The sequence below is a fragment of the Lepisosteus platostomus genome, chromosome 4 (genome assembly GCF_059453375.1).
Source record: "Lepisosteus platostomus isolate fLepPlt1 chromosome 4, fLepPlt1.hap1, whole genome shotgun sequence".
NCBI classification, from domain to species: domain Eukaryota; kingdom Metazoa; phylum Chordata; class Actinopteri; order Semionotiformes; family Lepisosteidae; genus Lepisosteus; species Lepisosteus platostomus.
Genome location: NC_142614.1, coordinates 12,026,626 through 12,050,842, shown reverse-complemented (window position 1 = coordinate 12,050,842; position 24,217 = coordinate 12,026,626). Strand labels below are relative to the sequence as shown.

General features: G+C 42.0%; 2 protein-coding genes across 2 annotated transcripts; one reads left to right on the top strand and one right to left on the bottom strand.

Annotated features, from left to right (window-relative positions):
* The first annotated feature begins 663 nt into the window (after positions 1-663).
* Positions 664-14,541, top strand: slc2a1c (solute carrier family 2 member 1c). The gene is made up of 11 exons (XM_088628494.1): positions 664-812; positions 2,987-3,026; positions 3,753-3,851; positions 4,986-5,146; positions 5,274-5,514; positions 7,219-7,381; positions 8,107-8,291; positions 9,083-9,187; positions 9,946-10,047; positions 11,557-11,760; positions 12,819-14,541. Exons 2-11 carry the CDS (start codon positions 3,012-3,014, stop codon positions 12,996-12,998), a joined length of 1,455 nt encoding a protein of 484 aa, XP_088484620.1. The 5' UTR covers positions 664-812; positions 2,987-3,011; the 3' UTR covers positions 12,999-14,541.
* A 1,900-nt stretch (positions 14,542-16,441) lies between these two features.
* LOC148672660 (endonuclease domain-containing 1 protein-like) lies at positions 16,442-18,849 on the bottom strand. Its single transcript, XM_088628493.1, has 2 exons — positions 18,485-18,849; positions 16,442-17,513 (listed from the first exon to the last, which is right to left on the bottom strand). Exons 1-2 carry the CDS (start codon positions 18,770-18,772, stop codon positions 16,941-16,943), a joined length of 861 nt encoding a protein of 286 aa, XP_088484619.1. The 5' UTR covers positions 18,773-18,849; the 3' UTR covers positions 16,442-16,940.
* Between the last annotated feature and the right edge of the window lie 5,368 nt (positions 18,850-24,217).

The following is a 24,217-nucleotide window of genomic DNA, read 5'->3' as shown; positions in this document are numbered from 1 at the left end:
TGTCCAAATTAATTCCTTGATTTTTCATAGGAAGTAGGCAAAGCAGCATCAATAAGGGACAAAATGAAAACACATCCGATGTTCATTTAGGGTTTGTATCCAGTTGAACTCTCAATTTTCATTTGCAATTGTGTCCTGCTACTGTATGGACTGGCATTCCACCCAGGGAGGATCCTGGCTTGTGTCTGATGCTTCCAGGGATCCTCGTCTGGAAAAAGTGCTGTTTTGAAATGTGATGATGTGACAAAACAGTCACTTATCATCATCGTAATCATTTCTTTCAGATTTCATAATCATCATTTAAATTTTCACTTTCTATATACTGTATATCTATCTTCAAGGAATAAAAATCAACATTTAAAAATTACAATCCTTGCCCTTTAAGACAAAAAAAATAAGAGAAAGGTCTCTGTAAACCAGGTGGGACTGGTTAACAGCTCTTCCTGGATTGCTGTTTTCATGAACCCCAGTTCCCCCAGTTCTTCCAGCAAGGTGATGTCAGATCATCAGAATGTGTGAGGTGACTCGGATGAGTCTTGTGTGAAAACATTTGAATGCTGTGAACCCAGCATGCAAATACATGAAGTAAACCTGTTTTTTGTTCTTTTCTTGAATCTACGTAATATGAAAAAAGAACCAGAGTCTGGCACACATCTGTCAGCCCATATAAAAGCCATAAATGCTCAAACAGACACTATCAAACACTGTTGAAAGACAAACAGTGGATCTCATCTCCAAACGCAGACAGTGCTCTCTGGCCCCTGATTTCTCTCTGAAACCTTCGTTAAGATTCCAAACAAGGGCATCCTTGTGTAAGTATTTGCATACATTTTTATTTTCCTATACAGAATATGAAGTGTTGTTATTTGTATTGCAGCTTAGTATTTAAACGGAAGTTTGCAAAGACAAGTGATGATAAATGCTATTTTAATGTTAGATCTGAATGCATTAGAACCTCTTATGTATTAATCACATTGCACATTTTTGCATTCATTACATTACATTAATATTCTTAACTGATAATGTTAAAGACCTGAAAATAAAATCACAGCATGTCTTAGCATTCATTAGGGAAACTGGAATATTTCTTTTATTAAATTCTGGGATACATGTTCTTGAGTCTAAAGCAAGTTGAGAAAATTTCAGATTCAAAACATTTGCTACAAGACATGGATTCTTGCACACACATCTTCATTATAATTACAATATAGTATGTGGAATCACACCAGGTGAAGTCACTCTGCAATGATATCATCTGGTAGCTTGCCAAGACATGAGTCACCAACTTCATGTAAACAAACTATTTCAGTTTCAGATAATGATGACCTAAGTCATTATGTTTTCATACTTAATCTGTTTTGTTTTAAGGGCTATTAATTCTCTTTTCTCATAATAATGTTATCCAGAAACATTTAGACAGAAGACAATTTTTTTTAATTGCCTTTAAATTTGAAGAAATTGCCATGCAAGATGACAAAGACTGCAATATCAGATTTTTTCAGCTTCTCGTGACACACTAATTCTTTTCATTGTGTGTCTACGTTTCAAAGTGTCTGACTCCCAAAGTCAAGAAGTGATACTTTTCTTTAGGAACTGTGGAAGTTTAGAACAAGAAACTGAATGTTTAATTTTGGAAGTGTGAAAAGTCTCAGAGAGAGAACTTGGAATTTTGTGAGACACACAAGGAGCACAACATGACCCAATTATTCAGCTACTGTTGGTCTTACACCTACTACTCCTCATTGCTGGTTGCCTGTTGTAGGTTACAAGATCCTGAGTGAATACTGTATCCTCTCACTGCAGAACAGTGCCTCCTACTGAGCAGGTGTGGAGCTACATCCACAGGTTAATACTTATTAAACAGCTGGCACAATCCACAATAGAGGACTCTCAAACCGTTTCAGTCACCTTCTTTCCTATACAGTATAAGTGGAGGAAAACAGATGAACCTAACAAGGTGGTAAAATAAACATCATGTAGAATTCTGTTGGAAAATAAAGTGATTTTGAATAGCAGTATTGGAAGAAGTGACAAAAAGTCAGTTGAGTGACCTAAAAATAAAATCAAAACCTATCAGAAACATCTACATTTAGCATTAAAGATCTGGGGGGAAAGTCTGGGATAGACATCAAATCTCCTGAGAAAACATTTAATATGTACAACATTTTATTAGTTTCTGAGTAATTCTAAATCAGCCTTTGGAAAAGCCACCCCTCGTCCAAAATGCAAATATACTGTAGTTTTTCATACCTTTATCATGCCAGCTAATGCTTGTCAGTTCAAAGCTAAATTCCATTTCATTTCTGTAATCCTGTTTTCCATCCTGCATCAGTCAGGAACTAAGGTAGGATTCTCCTTTGGCACTGGTTATATTCTTCAGATAGGGGGTAAGAATAATGACATTAAGACAATCGCTACTTTTCTTACAAAAAAATTAAGCAATTAAGAAATTGTTAACAGTTTTTTCTACTTAATTTTAGTTTTAAATTATTTAGAAAGTATCATATAATATTAGAATGTCAAGGTGGCACAGCCATTAACATTCTTGGGGTGCTATCTGTGGGGAGTTTGTATGTTCCCCACGTGTTAGTCTGGTTTTCTCCAGGTGCTCCAGATTCCTGCCACAGTCCAAAGAGATGCTGGCAGGGTAATTGGCTCCTGGGAAAATTGGCCCTTGTGTGAGTGTGTGTTTGTGCCTGTGTGTCTGCTCTTTGCAGTGGACTGGCATTTTGTCCAGGGTCTATCCTGCCTTACACCGTTGCTTGTTGCAATAGGCTCTAGTTCCCACACGACCCGGAACTGGATGAAGTGGTGAAAAAATGATATAGTAATGTTGTGTGAGGTAGGTGTGATACACTCAACAGAATGTTCTAACATTTTGTTTGTACATATGTATATGTTTTTTTTCTTTAGTATAATTAAAAACACACGGAACATGGTAAATATATTAGTAATAACGTATTAATTTCTCTTTTGTTTTCAACAGGGCAGAGAATTAGAAGTTGGCTAAAATGGAGTCAGAAAGTGTAAGCATTGCCATTGTTCAACTTTTATACATGAAGGCATTATAAAGTGATTTCTTCCTTCTGCTAAATGCTTCTTTATCCGTTGTTTACTCATGACTTTCTTTATACATTTTTACTAGGGTGAATCTGAATTAAGTATTCTAATATTCAAATCAAAGTTATCGTTCAAATACTTAGTGTGATGCCCCTCTGGGACTGTGTCTTTATGAAATCTATCAGGACAACATATACCAGCAAACAACTGTTAGCTTAAAAAAAACAGTGCTCATTATTTATAGTGATGGAAAAATCAAAATACCACAACCAAAAACACCAAACTAAAGCCTAGCTCTTCTTTAAGCTAGCTGTTAACTAACTTGTTCAGTGCCTATTTACCACATCAGGCAGCTAAACTAAAAACTTTTAGACCAAAAGAAGAAATAAAAAGTAATCTCAGTGGCCCACGCAGAATTCGGTGGGAATAGAATCCCAGTTTGTCTCAGACCTTTTCAGTTTTGAAGGTGCCCAATGTGAGCTTTGGCAAAGTTTTCAAATTTAAGGAGCCAACAAGAATGGAATCCAGTCATAGCAGTGTGATTAAAATTTAAATTTTTCCATATTTCCAAAAGAAAAACCAGGGTGGTCCTTGGGTCCAGTATGGCAGTGGTCAACCTTGTCTTTCAGGTTTAATGGGGCTCAGTGGGATGAATTCTGAAATGAAAATCTGAAGTTTTTTTTTACTTCTAGAGCCCACTAACTGGCCTCCTCCTGACCTCCATATTGTCCGCTGTGCTGGGCTCCCTGCAGATAGGATATCATACAGGAAACATCAATGCTCCTGAAAGGGTAAGCGAGAGAACTCCTTCACCTGGATCAGTAAGGTGATCTACAGTACACCAGCTCAATCTACACCAAAGCTACTCTTGTGTTAAAGGACACACTCCCACCACCCTACCGACAGGCTTGACCACTGCAACAATTAGCAGAAACCACATTTCCTCCCGATACAAGGTCTTCCTTCAGGTCAGTCAATGGAAAAATAGCATCAGTGTGAATAACACTACAACTCTGTCACTTCTCAAGGCTGACAGAAGACAGCAATTCCACCTCATTGCTGTGGTCGTCTTACCACAGACTGGCCTACAAATACACAGATCAAAGAAACCTTTATATGAGCCAAATAAATCAAGTGAGAACATTTCCAATGATGTTTTTTATACCGCTTAACATTTATTGGAATACTCTGAGGAGAACACCTTCTAAAAGGATACAACAGTAATTTCACATTATGGATTTGAAGGATGATGGTGCAGTGGTGAGCATTGCTGCTTTGTAGCACTGGGGGCCTGGGTTCAATTCTGGACCCGGGGCGCTATCTGTGTGGAGATTGTATGTTCTCCTGACTTTATATGGATTTCCTCCAGGTGCTCAGGTTTCTTCCCACAGTTGAAAGATACACTGGTAGGTTAATCCTGGAAAAAACGTATCCCTGGTACTTGTGTGTATCAGACAGGGTGTATCCTGCTCCCCCACCGCCTTACTGGATAAGCAGGTTATAAATTGGATGGATGGATGGATGGATATGAACTCATGAGCCTGGCAAACTACCACTCACTACAGTTTCTCCCTGCAGATGCACACAATGTTATTTTTTCTTTATGTAGTCATTACAGTCTGAAAGTATCATGCAAATTGGTATGACAGACGTGAGAGTCCTGGGCTGGTGTAGCGACTCTCTACGTTACTTTCAGGATATGACCTGTCCCTCATGTAGCAGGTATCCTGCTTCATTTGAACTAGTCTGCTGATTGACAAAAACTTGTCTTAGTGTTACACACTTTAGGTTTTGGGTAAAAAATGTACAAACATGGCTCGACCTAGGGGTATTCACAGATGTTTTCTTGAAACTGTATGCCTTTCTTTTTATTAAGTGTAAAACTAATCATCTGCCCCTTACTGTCTGTTTTTTTTTCCTGTCAGGTCATTATAAAGGTCTTTAACTCTTCCTGGCAGTCTCATTACAACACGTCAATCTCAGAGACGAGACTCGCGTTTCTCTGGTCCCTCTCGGTCAGCGGGAAGGATTTTGGGGCTGTTCTGGGGGCAGTCGGGGTCAAGTGGCTGGCCGACTCCTTTGGCCGGTGAGGAACCCATCGAAATGGTAAAATGGGGGACATTTGTTTGTTTCCTGAGGTATCACTGTGCAGTTCACAAGCTGCTGAAGTACTGCACACTATTCTAGCTCATCAGTTCACACTCTGTCTGCAGGAGGAACTCCATTCTGATCGCCAACGCCTTGTCCATAGCAGCCTCCCTGCTGATGAGCATTGCCCAGTTCTGCATGTGGTTTGAAGCGCTCATCTTGGGCCGGTTGATTTTTGGGATGTTTTGTGGCCTGGCCATGAGTCTGAACCCACTCTACATCCAAGAAATCTCCCCTACAGCTCTCCGCGGCGCATTCTCCACCCTCAACCAAATCTCCTTCACGACAGGAATTCTCCTGGGAATGGTGAGTGCAGAGGGCACAGGGGAATCTTTGCTTTCTCAGCTTGGATGTTTTACTTTCTCTCTTGAAGGTCATCAGGGCTGCCTGTGAAAGTCAATGAGATCGTTTTTGTTTTTCTTATTTGTTTCTTTTTCAAGATACTGCGCTAGTAACTTGCTTGTTTCAAGCTAAAACAAGCTAAACAAAAACCTAGCTCATTCTTCAAGAACTTAATTAACATACTGGGCTGCTAGGCTGCCTAGTGTCTCTCTCTGATGCTCTTCACAAAGTTAACTCAGCCTCTCTCTCTGAGATTCTTCACGATGCTTACAGCTCCACCAATTGGTTATTCCTTCTCCCTTTGGTGAAAGTGCACACAGAGTTCTTGTCAGATCAGACCAACCAGGGTAGTCTCTGATGTCTGGTTTTTAAACTGTCACCTGAACAATCATCATCCAGCAAGTGGTCAGGTGACTAAGCAGCTTGCTTCCCCCACTCCCCCCCACCCAACAGCTTTCTGGGAAATGTAGTCCAGATAAGAGCTGCCATCTTGTCTTAATCTACTGTTTCATCCATCCATTTTCTAACTTCTTCATCCAATTCAGTGTTGCAAGGGAACCAAAATCCATCCCAGCAAGCAATGGGTACAAGGCGGGTTACGCCCTAGAAAGGACACCATTACAGGGCAGATACAGTCACACTTATACCAGGGATACATTTTCTCTGAAGCATACCATTAACCTGCCTACAATTAATCTCCCTGCATGTCTTTGGACATTAGAAGGAAACAGGGACATCTGGAGGACATCCATACAAACACAGGGAAGAACCCAGGCCCCAGTGCTGTGAGGCAATGCTAACCACAACATCACCGGGTTTCCCTCATGTTTGAATGATGCATTTATAAATAACACGTGAATGAAAGCAAATGTCCTCACCAAATATCCTCCCCACACACATAGTGTTATAGGTGCCAAATATACTATTTACTGTGTGTCACAGCCATTCATGAAAGCAGGTGGGAAACAAAAAAAGATGGGACCTTTGTGCTTGTCACATTTATTGTTTTTATGAGAAACAGAGGTGGTAATCTTTTCATTTTACCATCGTTAACACACAGCGCCATCTAGTGATACACCCCAGTTACTTCTCTACCCTCCAAATACATGGTTTCGTCTTGTTGCTCTTTTTATAGAGGGGAGCTGCATGAGTGATTTTCAAGCCAATGAGTATTACCCATCTTGTCTCACCTTGAGAAACTGTTGGGAGAGTTTTGCTATGGCCTATGGAAAATAGTTCTTGTTTCTTCAAGTGCAATGAATAAGAATGAGACAGAGCAGAGATGTGTAGCTTTTCTGCCTTCTCTGTGCTAATGCTGTTGTGGTCATGAGCTGTCAGCAATTTCCATGCTGTTCCCACATAGTGACAACATGTAAATTATGCCTTTACTCTCTAAATGACACCTTTTACTTAGTGTGTACAGGTGAAGCTCATTTTTGCATGTTGTGTGGATTCTCCTTGTTATTTGTAATAATGCAAATTGGCCAGATCCCAGTACATGGGCCCCTTTGAGGAGTGGCAGATTATAAAAAGGATCACAGGCACTAATGACTATTAGTTTGGATTGAGTCACACTTGCTGTTAATTGGTTAATGGGTTCCAGTTGCACACACAAACAGCACTTGGACGGGACTGGTTTGCAGCGGGGTCTCTGTGCTTGGGCTGCAGGTGATGAGCCTTAATGTAGTGATGGGATCGGAGAGCTTGTGGGGGCTGATGCTGCAGCTCTCCCTGGTCCCTGCCGCCATGCAGTACTTCACCCTGGCCTTCTGTCCGGAAAGCCCACGGTACCTCCTCATCAACCTGGGAGAGGAGGTGGAGGCAGAGACAGGTAGGGCTGTGTCAATGTACAGATGGAACACAGGAGCCTTTAATGTGATGGCGCCTCCTGGAACCCTCTGCCTTTGGGAACCCATCTGGTTGGAGTGTGCATGTTCTCCTTGTGTCCAAGTGGATTTTCTCCAGGCAACCAGTTTGCTTATCCCCTTACAGAATAACAGATTTGATTGATTGTTTTAAACTGGACTCAAAAAGTTGAATCCCTGGTCCCCTAGAGGAAGGGAGAGAGATACTCTACCTCATTTGCCTATCCACTCAAAAGTACCACTCGCTCCTCTCTGCCCAATGCTCACAGCTGCACTGGGATAGCACACATACACACTGGTTTGGCTTTTTCCCCTTATTGCACAGCCGTTTTCTAACATCCTTATCCAATTGCGGGGGGCTGGAGCCTATCCTGGAAAGGAATGGGCGAAAGCCAGCATACAGCCTGGATGGGATGCTAGTCCATTGCAAGGCATACAAAGACATACACACACTCAACAAGAGCCAATTTTTCCCAGAAGTCAAATAACCTACATGTATGTCTTTGGATTGTGGGAAGAAACCAGACCACTTGGAGGAAACCCAAGCAAACATAGGGAGAACATCCAAACTCCATGCAGACAGCACCCCAGGGTGAACTCAGGGTGTAGCAGGAATGCTAACCACTGTGCTGCCCTATATGATATGCTATGATCTGTTCTGATATGATATGTGCGATGGCTTTGCTTTTAGCTCTGCGCAGGTTACGAGGGAACTCTGGTGACATCCGCGCTGAGATGATGGAGATGAAGCAGGAGTCCTCCTTCAGCCCAAAGTGCATCACGGTCAGAGAGTTTGTTCAGAAGCAGAGCTACCGGGAACCCATCATGATCCTGACTGTCATCTGCCTCGGAGCGAATTTCTCTGGCTTCAACGCGGTGAGTCTTCTCTGCCCGCGCCAAGACATTTTCACCAAAGGGCTTCATTCAATCCTTCTTTTTTTGTTCTGGCTCTGGTCTCACCTGCTTAAAAAAATCCCACCCTTTTCTGTTCTGAAGTGTATTACAAAACCCTGGCTAACACTGACTACTTTATGCAAGAAATAGGCGTGATTCTAAACAAAACATATCAGGTGTGCCAGAGGAAAAATTCTAAGGTGGTACTGTATAAAGGATATAAATACCTCTTTATTTACATGTACGAATCAATGTTTCTTTTGTACTTTTTGAGACGGTGAAAAGTTATCATTACTTCTCATTACCTAATAATACCCTGGTCTTCTTGGTCAATCAACTGAGTAAACCCAGTTACCAAAAGTAGAAAAGACTCCTATGATCCTTAAACATAGCAAACAATTTTCAATTGATTTCATGTACAACACAGTGGAGCAGTCACTCAGAAAGTCGTGCAAAATCACTTTTATCACTCATTCTAACACTTTAGGAAACATTGTCTGGATTAGCACACAGTATTTTATATCTGTTAACACATATAATAATCCCCCTACCTCCTCTCTCTTCTCTGCCCCCTACCTTTTCCTTTTTTAATGAGGGTAGTCGGAGGCTGCATTGTTCGAGTCCAACTATTTCCTAACTTAATTCATATCAGAGCTGGAGGTTGGGGATAGATAGTGTTTTAAACCAGGAGGCAACATGCTACCAAAATGGAATTCTGCAGCTGAAACAGATTACATTTTATTTCTTAACTATCACATTTCTGTTTTTTTCAGATGATCAATTACTCAACGGATGTATTTTTAAGGGTGGGGTTTGAAGAGGCTGAGTATCTGACTCTCGGGGTTGGATCTGTCAATGTGCTTTTCTCTATTGTTTCGGTGAGTTCAAGACTGTGCTATAGCATAGTGTTATATTATAATAATAATACGGTCCAGTTATAGTACATATATTTACATTGTATGGCCTATATATTGTTTCAGATACTATTATTTTTCTAGAGAAGTTACTCATAGGGGTGGCACAGTGGTTGTCATTGCTGCTTTGCAGTGCTGGGGTCCTGGGTTCAATTCTAGACTGGGGGTGCTGTCTGCATGGAGTTTGTATGTTCTTCCTGAAGGTATACAGGTAGGTTACTTTGTGTATGGGAAAATCAAGTGACTATGCATGTGTCTGTGACTTTATGAGCCCTGCAATGAACTGGTGTACTGTCCAGGGTGTATCCTACCTTGCACCTGTGACTCTGAGTTAGAAGATTGAGGGATGTTATTATACTATTTATAGTATATGCCTTACTCTTTGGGAACAACGACTCACACAGCTTGATCTCATACAATGATACAAAATCATATTTGCCAAGATGGCGTCAAACAGCTGAAAAATGTTTTTATTCAGTTATTGTTTTTTCAATGCATCAGATGAACAAAGAGCATTCATGGGTGTTAACCCAGGTGTCCCGGCTGAATTCCTCCCTGGGCCCGGACAACCTGTCCTCCTAGAGTTCCCCCTTCGCTCACACAGCACAGAACGGCAGCCCCGTGCTACCCAAGTGGGGCTGCACCATGTTGTGGATGAAGTAAGCTCCCTCTTGTCTGTGCCATGAGATCCATTGACCCCCTCCTGTGTTTGTATTTCCTAGTTTTTCTTGGTGGAGACAGCGGGGCGCAGAAAGCTCTTACTTGTGGGGTTCCTGGCTTTAGGAGTGTGTAACCTCCTGATGAGCATCTCAAGTGCTCTTCTGGTGAGTCTTGCATGTTCTTCAGTTAAATCATGGAGAATTTTAATGTACCCCACTCCCGAATTGACTTGAGGACTCCAGACCTTAGGTCCTGCAGGGGTCTGTGCTCTTTGTCTTCAATGTGTCTAGCTGACGTGCTGAGGTTGTTTTCTATTAGATGAGATGAGGATGTGGCTCACGTGGATGAGCCAAGCCTGTTTTCCAGTCTTTGTTCCTGGGGTGGAAGGGGGAAACCCCCGATATGTTTTACGATGGGAGGGGTTTCCAACCTTCTGAAAGGAGCACTGAGCTCATGGGAAAACATTTTCCCATTTTCATGAATCAACACTGAGCGGTGTCTCTTGAATTTTGAAGGGTTCTTACATGCATCAGGGTTGGGGATCAATGACACTCCAGGGGTGATCCTGAAGGCTTTAGTCCACCAGCAGACTTGTCCTGCAATCAGTTCATCATTCATGATTTTATATGGTTTCATTCCTGTATAACATAAGCGGCACAGTGGCGCAGTGATTAGTAAAGTATTGCTACCTTACAGCGCTGGGGCTCTGGATTCATTTCCTGGGGTACTATCTGTGTGGAGTTTTTATGTTCTCTGTGTTTTGTGTGGGTTCCTCCATGTGCTCCAGTTTTGTCCCACAGTCCAAAAGCATACTGGTAGGTTAATGAGCTTCTGGGAAGATTAACCCTGGTGTGAGTGTGTGCATGTCTGTGTCTGTGTGTGTCCTGTGATGGACTGGCGTCCTGTGCAGGATAATAATAATAATAATAATAATTGCTTACACTTATATAGCGCTTTTCTGGACACTCCACTCAAAGCGCTTTACAGGTAATGGGGACTCCCCTCCACCACCACCAATGTGCAGCATCCACCTGGATGATGCGACGGCAGCCATAGTGCGCCAGAACGCTCACCACACATCAGCTATCAGTGGGGAGGAGAGCAGAGTAATGTAGCCAATTCATAGAAGGGGATTATTAGGAGGCCATGATTGGTAAGGGCCAATTGGAAATTTGGCCAGGACACCGGGGTTACACCCCTACTCTTTTCGAGAAGCGCCCTGGGATTTTTAATGACCACAGAGAGTCAGGACCTCGGTTTTACGTCTCATCCGAAGGACGGCGCCTGTTTACAGTATAGTGTCCCCATCACTATACTGGGGCATTAGGACCCACATGGACCACAGGGTGAGCATCCCCTGCTGGCCCCACTAACACCTCTTCCAGCAGCAACCTTAGTTTTTCCCAGGAGGTCTCCCATCCAGGTACTGACCAGGCTCACACCTGCTTAGCTTCAGTGGGTTGCCAGTTGTGAGTTGCAGGGTGATATGGCTGCTATCTGGCCTTGTCCCTGTTGCTTTTTGGGATAGGCTCCAGCTCCCCCCACCCTGAATTGAGAATGAATGGATGACTGGATGGATGAATTATGTAAAACAGAAATCCCAGCAGCAGAGATGCATGAAATTCATACAAGAAATGGGACTGACAATTAACAGCTATCCCTGCTTCTCCTAGAACATTTTTCCTCAGATGGCCCACCTGCATGCTCTCCTGGTGTTTGGTCTAATCGCAGCATATGAATCTGGACCCGGTCCAATCAGTTGGTTCATCGGCGCCGAATTGTTCAACCAGTCAGCAAGACCTGTGGCCATGTCTTTCAGCAGCATTCTTAACTGGGGCTCCAAGTGTCTTTTGGCTTTCATATTTCCACCCCTAATGGTAAACACCTTTTAATTTATCCTCTGCTGCCTTTACCTGGGCCATTTATTTGCGTTTTAAAAGATAATAGGATGGCTCTGCCTGAGTTACTGATCCTAAATGTATAGGTATAAGAATATAACCCCAGAAAAGTCAGAGACGAAAGAAGACCCCCTGGTCAGCTCTGGTTGATAGCACCTTAGAGATACTTTAAACTATTTTTTTTTTGTAAATGGGAAGATCCTGCAGAATCAGTTTTTCTTGTGTAGCTCAGTCCTTTGTGCTGTCAACACTCATGCTATCAGAAAGGTTAGAAATGAGAGGAAGCTATTTGGCCCATCTTGTTGCTTTTAATTTCCACAATGTAATAATTTAATCATAGTGCTTAGTTTAGTCCTTCCACTCCAACTTCACCCTTGCAGCTGCCTCCCTAGTTTATTCCTCTTATGTGAGGGGGGCTGTGGCAAAGTTGATCTTTAGCCTGCACTAAATTACATTGTGGAAATTAAGAGCAACAGGATAGTTTACAAAAGAGAGTAAACCTTTTTTCTTTCTTACTAGTATTTATTAAACAAAGCTGACATCAAAGTATTAACCATGCAACCACTTTGTATCTGTCAGCGCATTTTGTAGTTATTAGAATTTGACTAAACCTTTTGAAATTGGATGATATGTACATAAATGTGAGCAGACATCCAGAGAATCAAAAAGTAGTAGACTTAGATAAAAAGGAAAAGTAATTTTGGCTTCCTATGTACAAAGCTGAAAGACAAAGACAGCTGACATATCAGTTCTCTGTAAATTTCATTACTAACTCTGAATTATGATTACTCAGAAACAGGACACTGGCTAAACTGATCACTGCTGACACTGCCTTTTCACATTCTGAGGTGTCTAGAGCATGTTTCTGCAAGCCCAAAATGTTGACATGGCAAAGCACTTGAAAGAGTCAGCATATGGGAGGAGTGAGTTACAAAACCAGGCTCTCACTGGCCCAGACATCTGCAATGAGATGATAGGAGCTCAATCTGCTGTTTCAGTGGATTTCAGCAGGTGATTCTGTGCTCTGGTCTCTTCAGGGCATAGCTGGGCCTTACACCTACTTGGTCTTCATGGTCTTTGCTCTCATCGCCTTCTTCTTCACACTTGCTCGGGTCCCAGAGACTAGAGGAAGAGTCTTCAACGACATCGCAGCTGAATTCCAACAGACGGACAGCCTTCTGCTGACACCCAAGAAGCTGAAGAGCAGCCACCACTGAGGAGCTAGCGGGAAAGACAGAAAAACAGATGCTGACGTTGTCTTTGCTCAGATTACCCACAGTGCAGTTGGATAACCATGGTGCTTTAGTTTTGCATCCTTGAAAAGAGATTATTTGATTTCAGAACGCATTACATGAGCTGGAATCCTGAATATTGTTAAACTAAAAATGCTGCTAATCACCATCTAGGGGTATTATGAAATAAGTATTAGTATAAGCCTACTCATTGTGGTCTGGTGGCACAGTGGTTAGCATGGATGCCTTGCAGTGCTAGTGCCCCAGGTTCAATTCTGGACTGGGGTGTTATCTGTGTGGAGTTTATATATTATAGAATAATATATTATTACACAGGAGGCACAGCGATTAGCATTGCTGACTCACGGCACTGGGGCTTTGGGTTCAATTCAATATGCAAGGTGCTATCTGCATGGAGTTTGTATGTTTCTTCCCATGTTCATGAGGGTTCCCCCCAGTAAAGACATACTGGTCTGTGTCTGCCATGTGATGGACTGACGTCCCGTCCGGGGTGTACCCTTCCTTGTGCCCATTGCTTGCTGGGAAATTGGGTGAAACAGTTAGAAAATGGATGGATGTTGGTATTTGTTGTACAGCTTAAAAGTTTTTACTGTGGACTTTGAAGGCTGGGAAAGCTTCAGACATGATGTGAAGAAAATTCATCAAAATAGATCTGGGAACAAGAAACCTTTTATAGAAACTTACAGTATGTTACCTTTTCCTAAGGGAACAAGGGCAAAAGACTCTGCTAATGTATGATTTGTTGGTAATAAGTAACAATTCCATTTTGTTTAGTTTTGAGTGATAGTAAATCTTGGATCTGGTCCTTACTTCCTTCTTTATTTTCATTTCTTCAGGAAAGAGGTGTATAAAATCCATCAATGTAGACGTGATATCCACCCACACCATGATGTGTCTATCTGAGCCACAAGGCTTATTATCAACTATATGCACACATCGACGATTACAGAGCCCAAACAAGCCTTGTGTACCTGTTGGTGTGCCTGCAGAGTCCTGGCAGCGCGTAGGTGCCACCCTTACATGGGCCTTGGTGTGGCGGCTGAGGCTGTCCAGCTGGTTGTAATGGCACCCGCCTTCAGGGCGACGAAGGGGTGTCTTCCCACCATGCATCTCCTGGGGCTCCTTGACGTGGCCAGGTGGCTGGAGCTCTTGGCACAGTGGGCGCAGCTGTGGGTGCGCGTCTCTGCTGTGTGTTCTCAAGCAGACCATCACGCTGCAGGGGAGCAAGAATTTCCTGCTGCCCGCTGTGCCCATACTGTTGCTTCTTGAAGGGGCCCAGGTGGGGGAAAGTCTCCCCACACCCGGGGCATCGATGGGGCACCCGATGGGAGGCAAACGCATCAAAGAGCGATCAGTGTGGTGGTAGACTATGGCCACATATGCAAGAATCAAGGAAAGATGAGCAACAGTATGGGTTTGTTTTTTTTGTGCAAATTATACTGAACAGTGTAAATTTTATAGCAGTGTAAATTTTATATCTGTGCAATAAAATTAAAGTTAGATTACAGCCCCTTTACTGGTGAATCTTAAACTTGCCAGGATCTGCAATCTCTTCCTGCAGGATGAGCACACTTCCAAGGTGCTGCAGCTGATGAGGTTAGTTATTCTCTGCAAGAGAACAGTGGAGAGTCACTGACACTGAGCAGAGAGCACAGTGACAGACTCAAATAGTACTGCGCACTCAATCACTGACACAGAGCAGAGAGTACAGTGTCTCAGAGTCAAACAGCACTGCGCACTCAATCACTGACACAGAGCAGAGAGTACAGTGACTCAGAGTCAAACAGCACTGCGCACTCAATCACTGACACAGAGCAAAGAGCACAGTGACTCAGAGTCACCCACCGTGGCTTTTGTTCCTGTGAGCACTGTTGACATATGGCCAGTCCACTTCCAGTCCAAAGCCCCAGAACGGAGACTGGCGGCACTGTACTGTCGGGTGCATCTTTCTTCATACAAGACATGAAGCTGAGGTCCTGACTGTTTGCTCATTATAGATTTCAGGGCACTGCTGGTATGATGATTCCACTCTGGATCGGCACAATCAGGGCTTCCTGAAGTCCCTCCTGAACTCAGCTGGCTCAGAAGTGTCTCTCTAATCCCCCTGATCTGTGTGCAGGGGGGCTGCAGTGTGTCGCCCAGGTGGAGGAAGCACTGAAGAGGGGGGTGAGATGTGTGTTCCCTCCCGCACCACTCTTTATCTTCACTGATGAAGGTATACTAGACCTTGCCAGAAACATAAAAGTGAGCTAATGATGAGGTCAGGCTAGGCTTTACCTTTTTTCTAAGCCAGGTGCTTGACTTTTATTGATGTGAAGATGTCAGACAAGATTTTGTGGCATTGTGGGATTGCCATTGTCACAACACATTATTTGGAGGGGAGTAGAGGCAAAGAGCACTTTTGGGGGCTGTCTTACCCTTAGAATGAGCACAGCAGCTCACTTCCTAAAGTTATGTGATCTTGTTGGGGAAGATTTGCTGCCAGTCTGTTTAGACTGCTTAGACATCTGGGGGAAGGGGGAGGTGAGCAGGCGTTGTGTTTTTGGGGACCCTTGCCCAGTAACATCACACTTTTAGTCAGTCATTTAACTGCCCCCTTCCCCCACATCCCTGTGCATGTGGCACTACTGTCTTGAAGACCCTGGAGAAGATGAGAAGTCCGTTGGACCTGCTACTGCAGAATCCCCAGACCCAGAGAACCGGTGAAAGTCATGATGATGAGACAGAAGCTTCATCAGGGGTTCAGCTTTATTACAGAGGATCAGACACTTTTAAGAAAAATGAGAAAGTACTGGGAAGATTGAGGATACGGGCAGACTGGGTGGAGGAAGGATGCCTGAGACAAAATGCTAAGGCAGGTGTTTGTGTTCAATATAAAATTAATTTCTGTATTGATTATGGCTAGGAACAAAAATAGTTGACTTGCCGTTGTTATCCTTCCCAGAACTTCAGTTAATTACTTCCCTGTGAAACTCTATAGTAAGATCTGGGTCTTTATTATTCCACTCAGGTTTTAAAGCAAAGGTTGGAAACCGCAATGGAACATCAGAGATAGTTATTAAGAAACCATTTGCATATCTAACTCTTTGCACAAGATCACGCATCAATGAAGTGCTTTTCAACCTCCCAGCTGTGCGTAGATTATTGCAGCTGCAATGTCTGCATATTTTCACTAGGACACTTCAAACCATACATTGGTCGTTCATTAAAAGAAGTTGGACTTCTTCTTTAGTATTAGGGAGTAAGAATATTTCAGTTTGATTCAAGATTTGCATACTTGTATTATTTACAGTGCTGGATGAGTCTTTAAGTGTAGTTCTCTAGGGAATACTAAGCATAGAACCAAGATAAAGATTCACACAACAGCAGCATTGCTTCAGTAAAGGTTATGGTAATAAAACAGTACATTTAGTTTGTTGGATGTGATTTTTATTAAAGGAGAGTTACACTTCATCATTCACTACCGAAACCAAATGAGTTACATGATGAATATGAGAAACATGACAGACAAGAAAATTGCACAAGAAAATTGTTATCCTGATCTTTTACTTATTATATTTAAGTTTTAAATCTGTATCTGTGGTGTAGCATACTTAGAAGAATTAATTAATACTTTGGGATTTCTCCTACTGTACTTATTTTTTCCTTCTGGAACAGTTTTTTAGTTATTTTACTACCACTACACTCTTGTTGTATACCACAGCTTTAATAATGTGCCAAGTACATGAGTGTACAGTATGTCAAGAGAAAATTGATATGGGCTAATATTTCATAAATCTTTGAACGAGATTCAGGTTTAATCAAGACAGCCAATGATTACTGTTAAAAAGTGGTTCAGGAGTTAAATTTTGTAACTGATATTGGAAGAACTCTTTATCAAATACAGCAGTGTGACCTCTTACAAATTTATGGAACGCAATCTCTGTAAAACAGCTGGAAATCTTTATCAACATCCATCTTGTTTTTCAGGAAGGTTTCTAGCCTTTTTATGGGCAGTTCTACCACATGATTATTCACCCTGTCGTTGAGGCCATAGGCAGCAAAGGAGGGGAATTTATACCTCACATAGAAGGGGGCGTTTCTGTCGTAGTCGGTACAGCAGTAGGCTGTCCACATGTACTCTGGGATGGCTACTCTGTCGATGTTATCTCGCCGAATCATGTTCCCCGAGGTGGTTACCCCGGTGATGACATACGCTTGGCCCCTGCAGTAGTTGTTGAGTCGCCGACGGATTCTGTCCTCATGCTGGAACCACGGCCCGATGTTGAACTCTCTCACCTGCGGCACGACGTTCGTGAGGGTGTAGGTGGCGGCTTTGTCGTTGGGCTCTGACTGGTGCTGGTCGGGGTTGAGGTGGCCTCTCTCGTACAGCACCACGTCAGCATAGTCTTGCAGCACGGCCTGCGTGTCCTCGAAGTTTTGGTGCATGTTGCTGCGCGGGAACGGCTCCATGTTCCCACTCCCCTTTGATGTTGCCAACTAAAAGAGAATAAAAGCAGTTCAGTGACACTTCTTGTGGGGGAGGGGCTTGTTTTGGAAGATGGAACAAGGGAGAAAGTTTCCTCTCTAACGGGGTGTGAAGACAATTGAGGGACTGTTAGGGTTTCCACATACAGTATGTCTAAAAACTAATTTTGTAAAACCCTATCAGAAAATAATATTAATTTCCACATGGGTTAATTGGTAAAAGAGTAACATAGATATTTTTAATTATAAATGCATAAGAAGATTGGTTTATCAAAAGCAGTTTGTGATGTTCGCCCCTGCTGGAGCGCCACAGAATGAACTAGCATGAACACGGCAGTTGGTGGAGTCTCCATGTTTACGCGATCAGACAGATCAGACAGATCAGACAGGAAGCCTGTTCCACCTGTGCCCTAATTATGATCATACCCGTCTCAGGTGGAGCAGGCTATTTAAGATCAGCCTGCGCTTTATTTGGGATTCTGCTATAGAGTTTTGCCCTGAGTGTCAGCTGAGTTCCAAGGCTTTGCTTTACTCTTTGGATTCCTGTCCTAGCTCTGTCTCAGCCTTGCCTTTAGATTTTCCCTGTGCTTGTTTTACCGTTTACTGCTAATGAATTTTGCATGCTTGTTTCAACCTTGTCTTAGGATTTTCCCTGTGCTTTGCTACAGTGTTGATCTGGACTGGAACTTTACTGCACTGAACCCTGACTCTGCACTGTTTGCCTGTGTTTCCCTCACCTGCTATTGGCTTCGACTAATGAACTCAGACCTCTGCTTCACTCCAGCACATGTAGTGATATTACAAGTAAAACAAACAGACACTGTCATAGCTTGTTATTTAAACGACTCAACTATTATAATGTTGTATTATTTTTCAGCAATGAGTGGATAAGATTATATTGGGGCTGCTAACAGCATTCTAAGACTGGTCTACTATAGGCAGCTGCTGGAAAAAATAAGAGAGAAATGGATAAATAGTCGTACCTGAGGCTCATACATCCAGGGGTAATCCACGCGCTTCTCCCCATCCGATTTCTTGAAGGTGTAGGCGGAGTACACAGGGATGTGCTTAGCAGGATCGTACAGGGTCACGTAGCGGGGCTCGCTGGCATATCGCTGGCATATCTTCTTCAATTGGTCTCCCAGAATCCCCAAAGGTGGTGTGCCCTTGTATAAGAAGTGTTTGCATTCCCTGAAGTTCTCAACCACACTAGCTCGTGCAACTAGTGCATTGTACAACACCAGCAGCAGGAACGCGCCCGTGATTTTCATGGTGAGCGAACTCCAGGCGTCTCTCTTCTTATGGACAGGTCAACCAAGAGAATGAAGCTAATTAAAGAGTGAGTCAGTGTTCCAGGGGCTGATATTAAATATTTACTTCCTGCTATGTAAAGTAACTGGCCCACCTTTTTTCCAGATTGGCTGTCCACTGTACCAATCATATTCTGCATGCAGAGGCCAGCTTCTCAAATGTTTCCATGGGATGAACCCATCTCTCCTTTCTTGCAGTTAGTGCTTCGTCTTTAAAGGGTTGTGACAAGCCACAGATTTACATAGCAGGCAAGCAGAACACGTTACAAACTCCAAAGATAGGACAGCAGTTCATTGCAGGGCATATACTGTACACCCCCACATTCACTCGAAGAAAATTTCGACTACACAGAAAAGCCAGTTAACCTGGACAGGATGTCTTTGGACTTTGGGAGGAACCTGAACACCACAAACACACACACACACACACACACACACACACACACACACACACACACACACACACACACACACACACACACACACACACACACACACACACACACACACACACACACACACACAAAAATGTGAGAACAATGTGCAAAGTCCACAAAGGCAAAGCAAGATTCAAGCTCAGGGCCTTGGAGCTGTGAAGGGACACCACTGTGCTCCCTTTAAGGTTACAAGAATTTACTCCCCAACCTCCTTTGCCCACAGCACAGTGGAATCTGCTAATTCCACCTAATATCAATGACATCCTTTTACAATAATTGCATGGAAGGAAAGGCAAAGTGATTTACTCATGAAAAGATAGCAAAATTTCAAATACAACACATGGACTTTATTTGTTATCTGCCAAAACCCATGTTTAAGAAAAAGACAAACAGCTAGCCCAAATGAAATTAATGTTTTAATGCTCTGCAGGCAGTAGACAGGAGTTTAAAAGAAAAATAATGTAATTGCATGAAGTATACTGTACTGACAATATATTCTGTACCATTGCATTGCCAGTTAAAGTACTCACTTCTAACCTTTCCTGAATTCTCATGTATGACATTTACTATTACTAAAATAATGAATAAGTTCCTTATGTTATACCTGTGGAAACAAATGCATTGTTTTTGCTGTATCCCTATTTATAAAATCGCAAAGCTGCTACTGTCTAGCAGAACTATACAGTACTTGTACCAACAAGGAAGAGGTGACATTTAAGAAAAGAAGCTTACTTGTTTTTAATTAACAACCATTTGTGATGTTCGGTCTAAAAATCATATTGCATCAGGTGAATTGTAGACATACAAAAATCAATTGTATTTTCCAGTAACTCAATTGACCCTTTTTTCTGTAGGAAAATCTTACTGTTTTACATTGGCCTTTAATTACCTTTCAGTACAATTGCAGAAACTGCACTTTATATGATATCTATGAAAATGTGGGTGGAATTTGAGTACCACAGTAAAAAGGCTTTTGTACTGAATGAAAATGTGACCTAACCTCTTTATCTTGGTATCTAGGATTTTGCATGCTATCATAGAAAATGTGACTTTCTAGGTTTGTACTGTACTGTCCAGTGTGTGTATTAACCCCTCTCTCAGTGCAGTGTTAATGTACTATAGTGTCCAGTGTGTCTGTATTAACCCCTCTCTCTCAGGGCAGTGTTAATGGACTGTAGTGTCCAGTCAGTGTGTCCGTATTAACCCCTCTCTCTCAGTGGAGTGTTAATGGACTATAGTGTCCAGTGTGTCTGTATTAACCCCTCTCTCTCTCTCAGTGCAGTGTTAATGGACTGTAGTGTCCAGTGTGTCTGTATTAGAAAATAGAAGGAAGGACAGTTCATTCAGTCACATTCAGTCAAAGCCACTCTACCTATTACCTCAGTAGAGCACATGGTATTACATCTTTGACTTACTTGTACTGTATGTAGAGTAAAAAGTTATTAAAGCTCATCTACTTGTGGTCTGCTGAAAAAAACGTCTGTTACTTTTTTACTTATGGAAACAATATGGCCCTTCATGATGTAACTACATTGGGCAGTGGGAAAGTGCAACAAGCGACCAACCAAGTTGTTGAAAATGATAAACCTTTCAAAAAACAGCTGGATGAGATTCTCTTATCAGGACAGAAGACACGTCTTTACACAAAGGTTTTGGGATTACATTAACACTGCACTGAGAAAGGGGCTAACCTCTTTATCCAACACTGGGTCACAGGGGGTAGCTGCAGCCTATTCCAGCAAGCAATGGGTGCAAGGCAGGATACTCCCTGGATGGGACACCAGTCCATCACAAGACACACACAGACACAAACACACTCATGCTCACAGTAGGGCCAATTTTCCCAGAAGCCAATTCACCTACCAGTTTGTCTCTGGACAATGGGAGAAAACTGGAGCACACGGAGGAACCTCGTACCTATTTGTGATAAATTTCATGAAAGTCATTTTGCATAAAAAAGAAAGCACAGCTTTTGTCTTCACATCTGATTTTATATTGGCCCTAGTGGAATTTACACTCATGTCTGATGTAACATCTGATTTCATTCTGGATTAGAAACTGGGGTCTCTGGATTTCACAACAATGCAATGCCAGTTTTCCACAAGACCATTTGGCTTGGCTACAACTTTAATCCCTCAGCTTCGTTGATCACACAGTGTTCATAATTACCTTAATTATGAAGTATTATTTTTGAGTCTGCCCTCTGATTAACAGGTGTGAACATGGACAGATGGAAGAATATTAAAAGAATATATGATGTTAAATAATTAAGTAAGTTCATTAGATTCTAAGGAATGGGATAGAAGAATGAAATATGTATGTAATCTGTAATATGAGCTGCTACGAGGGTATAGATGGGGAAGTGGAAGGGTGAGACAGAGATGCATGAAGCATAGACCTTGGTGCAAGATTTATATATGTGGGCAAGTTATGAAGATAGTTCTGAAGCCACTGTCATTTTTTAATCAAGGCCAGCTAAGGAAATATTAAATCCCCTGATAAACCATTCTCAGAACGAAGGTCAGGACTGTGTGGAATGATATGTGCTCTCAGTTTGTTCATTGCGTATGTTTTTATGGGATCCTTTGACAACTGACAGTCAGGAGTTATTAGCTTTATCTTATGATAGACAGTATGCAGAAATTGTGGTTTGCACTTACTGTATGACAGCATTGCAAAAAAGAAAAATTATAAGCTGTTATTATCTGTGTGTGTGTATGAATTAATCCTGTTAAACTTTGCATCTTTGTCATTTGCAGTGGTCTCCTCTTGCTGTAATAAAACAACTCTCTAAATCCAATATGCTTGGGACACAGGCCTCAGGTGTTCAGGACACATGCCTCAGGTGCTCATGGCACAGACTAGTCTCACACAACCTACTGTATAACTGGGATCAGTAGGGTTTAACGAGAATTAATTTGTATTTACACATTTAAAAAGTAAAACTCTTGCTTTGGGATCTTTTTTTAGCTGATCAAAGTTCCTGAGCAATGTCTAACAGTTTGAACAGATTGGGAGATTTTGTTAGCTTTTATTTCAGAATCAGAATCTCCTTTTTTGTTGACATATGGTGGAAATTTTCCTTTGGCCTCACTGAAACAACAATAAAAGTAATATATATATACTGTATACACAAATTCCACAAAGCATCCAGTGGGTTTCACAGATGTATGCAATCAATCTAATATGAATAACACAATACAGAACAAATACATCAGGGTTTAAAAGAAGAAATGGCACTCGAGATAAATGACTTCTTAAAAATGTTAAATGTCATTCGAATGGGAAGTTTTCAAATTGTGAGTTTAGTAGATGTGAGGTATAATTTACTATTAACACTTCTTTCCTGTAAACACCCCTAGTATACAGTGGTGTGAAAAAGTGTTTGCCCCCTTCCTGATTTCTTATTTTTTTGCATGTCACACTGAAATGTTTCAGATCATCAAACAAATTGAAATATTAGACAAAGATAACACAAGTAAACACAAAATGCAGTTTTTAAATGAAGGTTTTTATTATTAAGGGGAAAAAAAATCCAAACCTACATGGCCCTGTGTGAAAAAGTGATTGCCCCCTAAACCTAATAACTGGTTGGGCCACCCTTAGCAGCAACAACTGCAATTTTGCGATAACTGGCAATGAGTCTTTTACAGCACTGTGGAGGAATTCTGGCCCACTCATCTTTGCAGAATTGTTGTAATTCAGCCACATTGGAGGGTTTTCGAGCCTTAATCGCTTTTTTAAAGTCATGCCACAACATCTCAATCAGGTCAGGACTTTGACTAGGCCACTCCAAAGTCTTCATTTTGTTTTTCTTAAGCCATTCAGAGGTGGACTTGCTGGTGTATTTTGGATCATTGTCCTGCTGCAGAACCCAAGTGCGCTTCAGCTTGAGGTCACGAACAGATGGCCGGACATTCTCCTTCAGGATTTTTTAGTAAACAGCACAATTCATGGTTCCATTTACCACAGCAAGTCTTCCAGGTCCTGAAGCAGCAAAACAGCCCCAGACCATCACACTACCACCACCATATTTTACTGTTGGTATGATGTTCCTTTTCTGAAATGCTGTGTTACTTTTACACCAGATGTAATGGGACACACACCTTCCAAAAAGTTCAACTTTTATCTCATTAGTCCACAGAGTATTTTTCCAAAAGTCTTGGGGATCATCGAGATGTTTTCTGGCAAAACTGAGATGAGCCTTTATGTTCTTTTTGCTAAGCACTGGTTTTCATCTAGGAACTCTGCCATGCAGGCCATTTTTGCCCAGTCTCTTTCTTATGGTGGAGTCATGAACACTGACCTTAACTGAGGCAAGTGAAGCCTGCAATTCTTTGGATGTTGTTGTGGGTTTTTTTCTGACCTCTTGGATGAGTCGTCGCTGCGCTCTTGGGGTAATTTTGGTCGGCCGGCCACTCCTGGGAAGGTTCACCACTGTTCCATGTTTTTGCCATTTGTGGATAATGGCTCTCACTGTGGTTTGCTGGAGTCCCAAACCTTTAGAAATGGTGTACTTTTCCAGACTGATAAATCTCAATTACTCTGTTTCTCATTTGTTCCTGAATTTCTTTGGATCGCAGCATGATGTCTAGCTTTTGAGGATCTTTTGGTCTACTTCACTTTGTCAGGCAGGTCTTATTTAAGTCATTTCTTGATTGAGAACAGGTGTGGCAGTAATCAGGCCTGGGTGTGGCTAGAGAAATTGAACTCAGTTTTCCAAAGATGTGATAAACCACAGTTGATTTATGTTTAACAGGGGGGGGGGGCAATCACTTTTTCACACAGGGCCATGTAGGTTTGGATTTTTTTTCCCTTAATAATAAAAACCTTCATTTAAAAACTGCATTTTGTGTTTACTTGTGTTATCTTTGTCTAATATTTCAATTTGTTTGATGATCTGAAACATTTCAGTGTGACAAAAATGCAAAAAAATAAAAAATCAGGAAGGGGGCAAACACTATTTCAC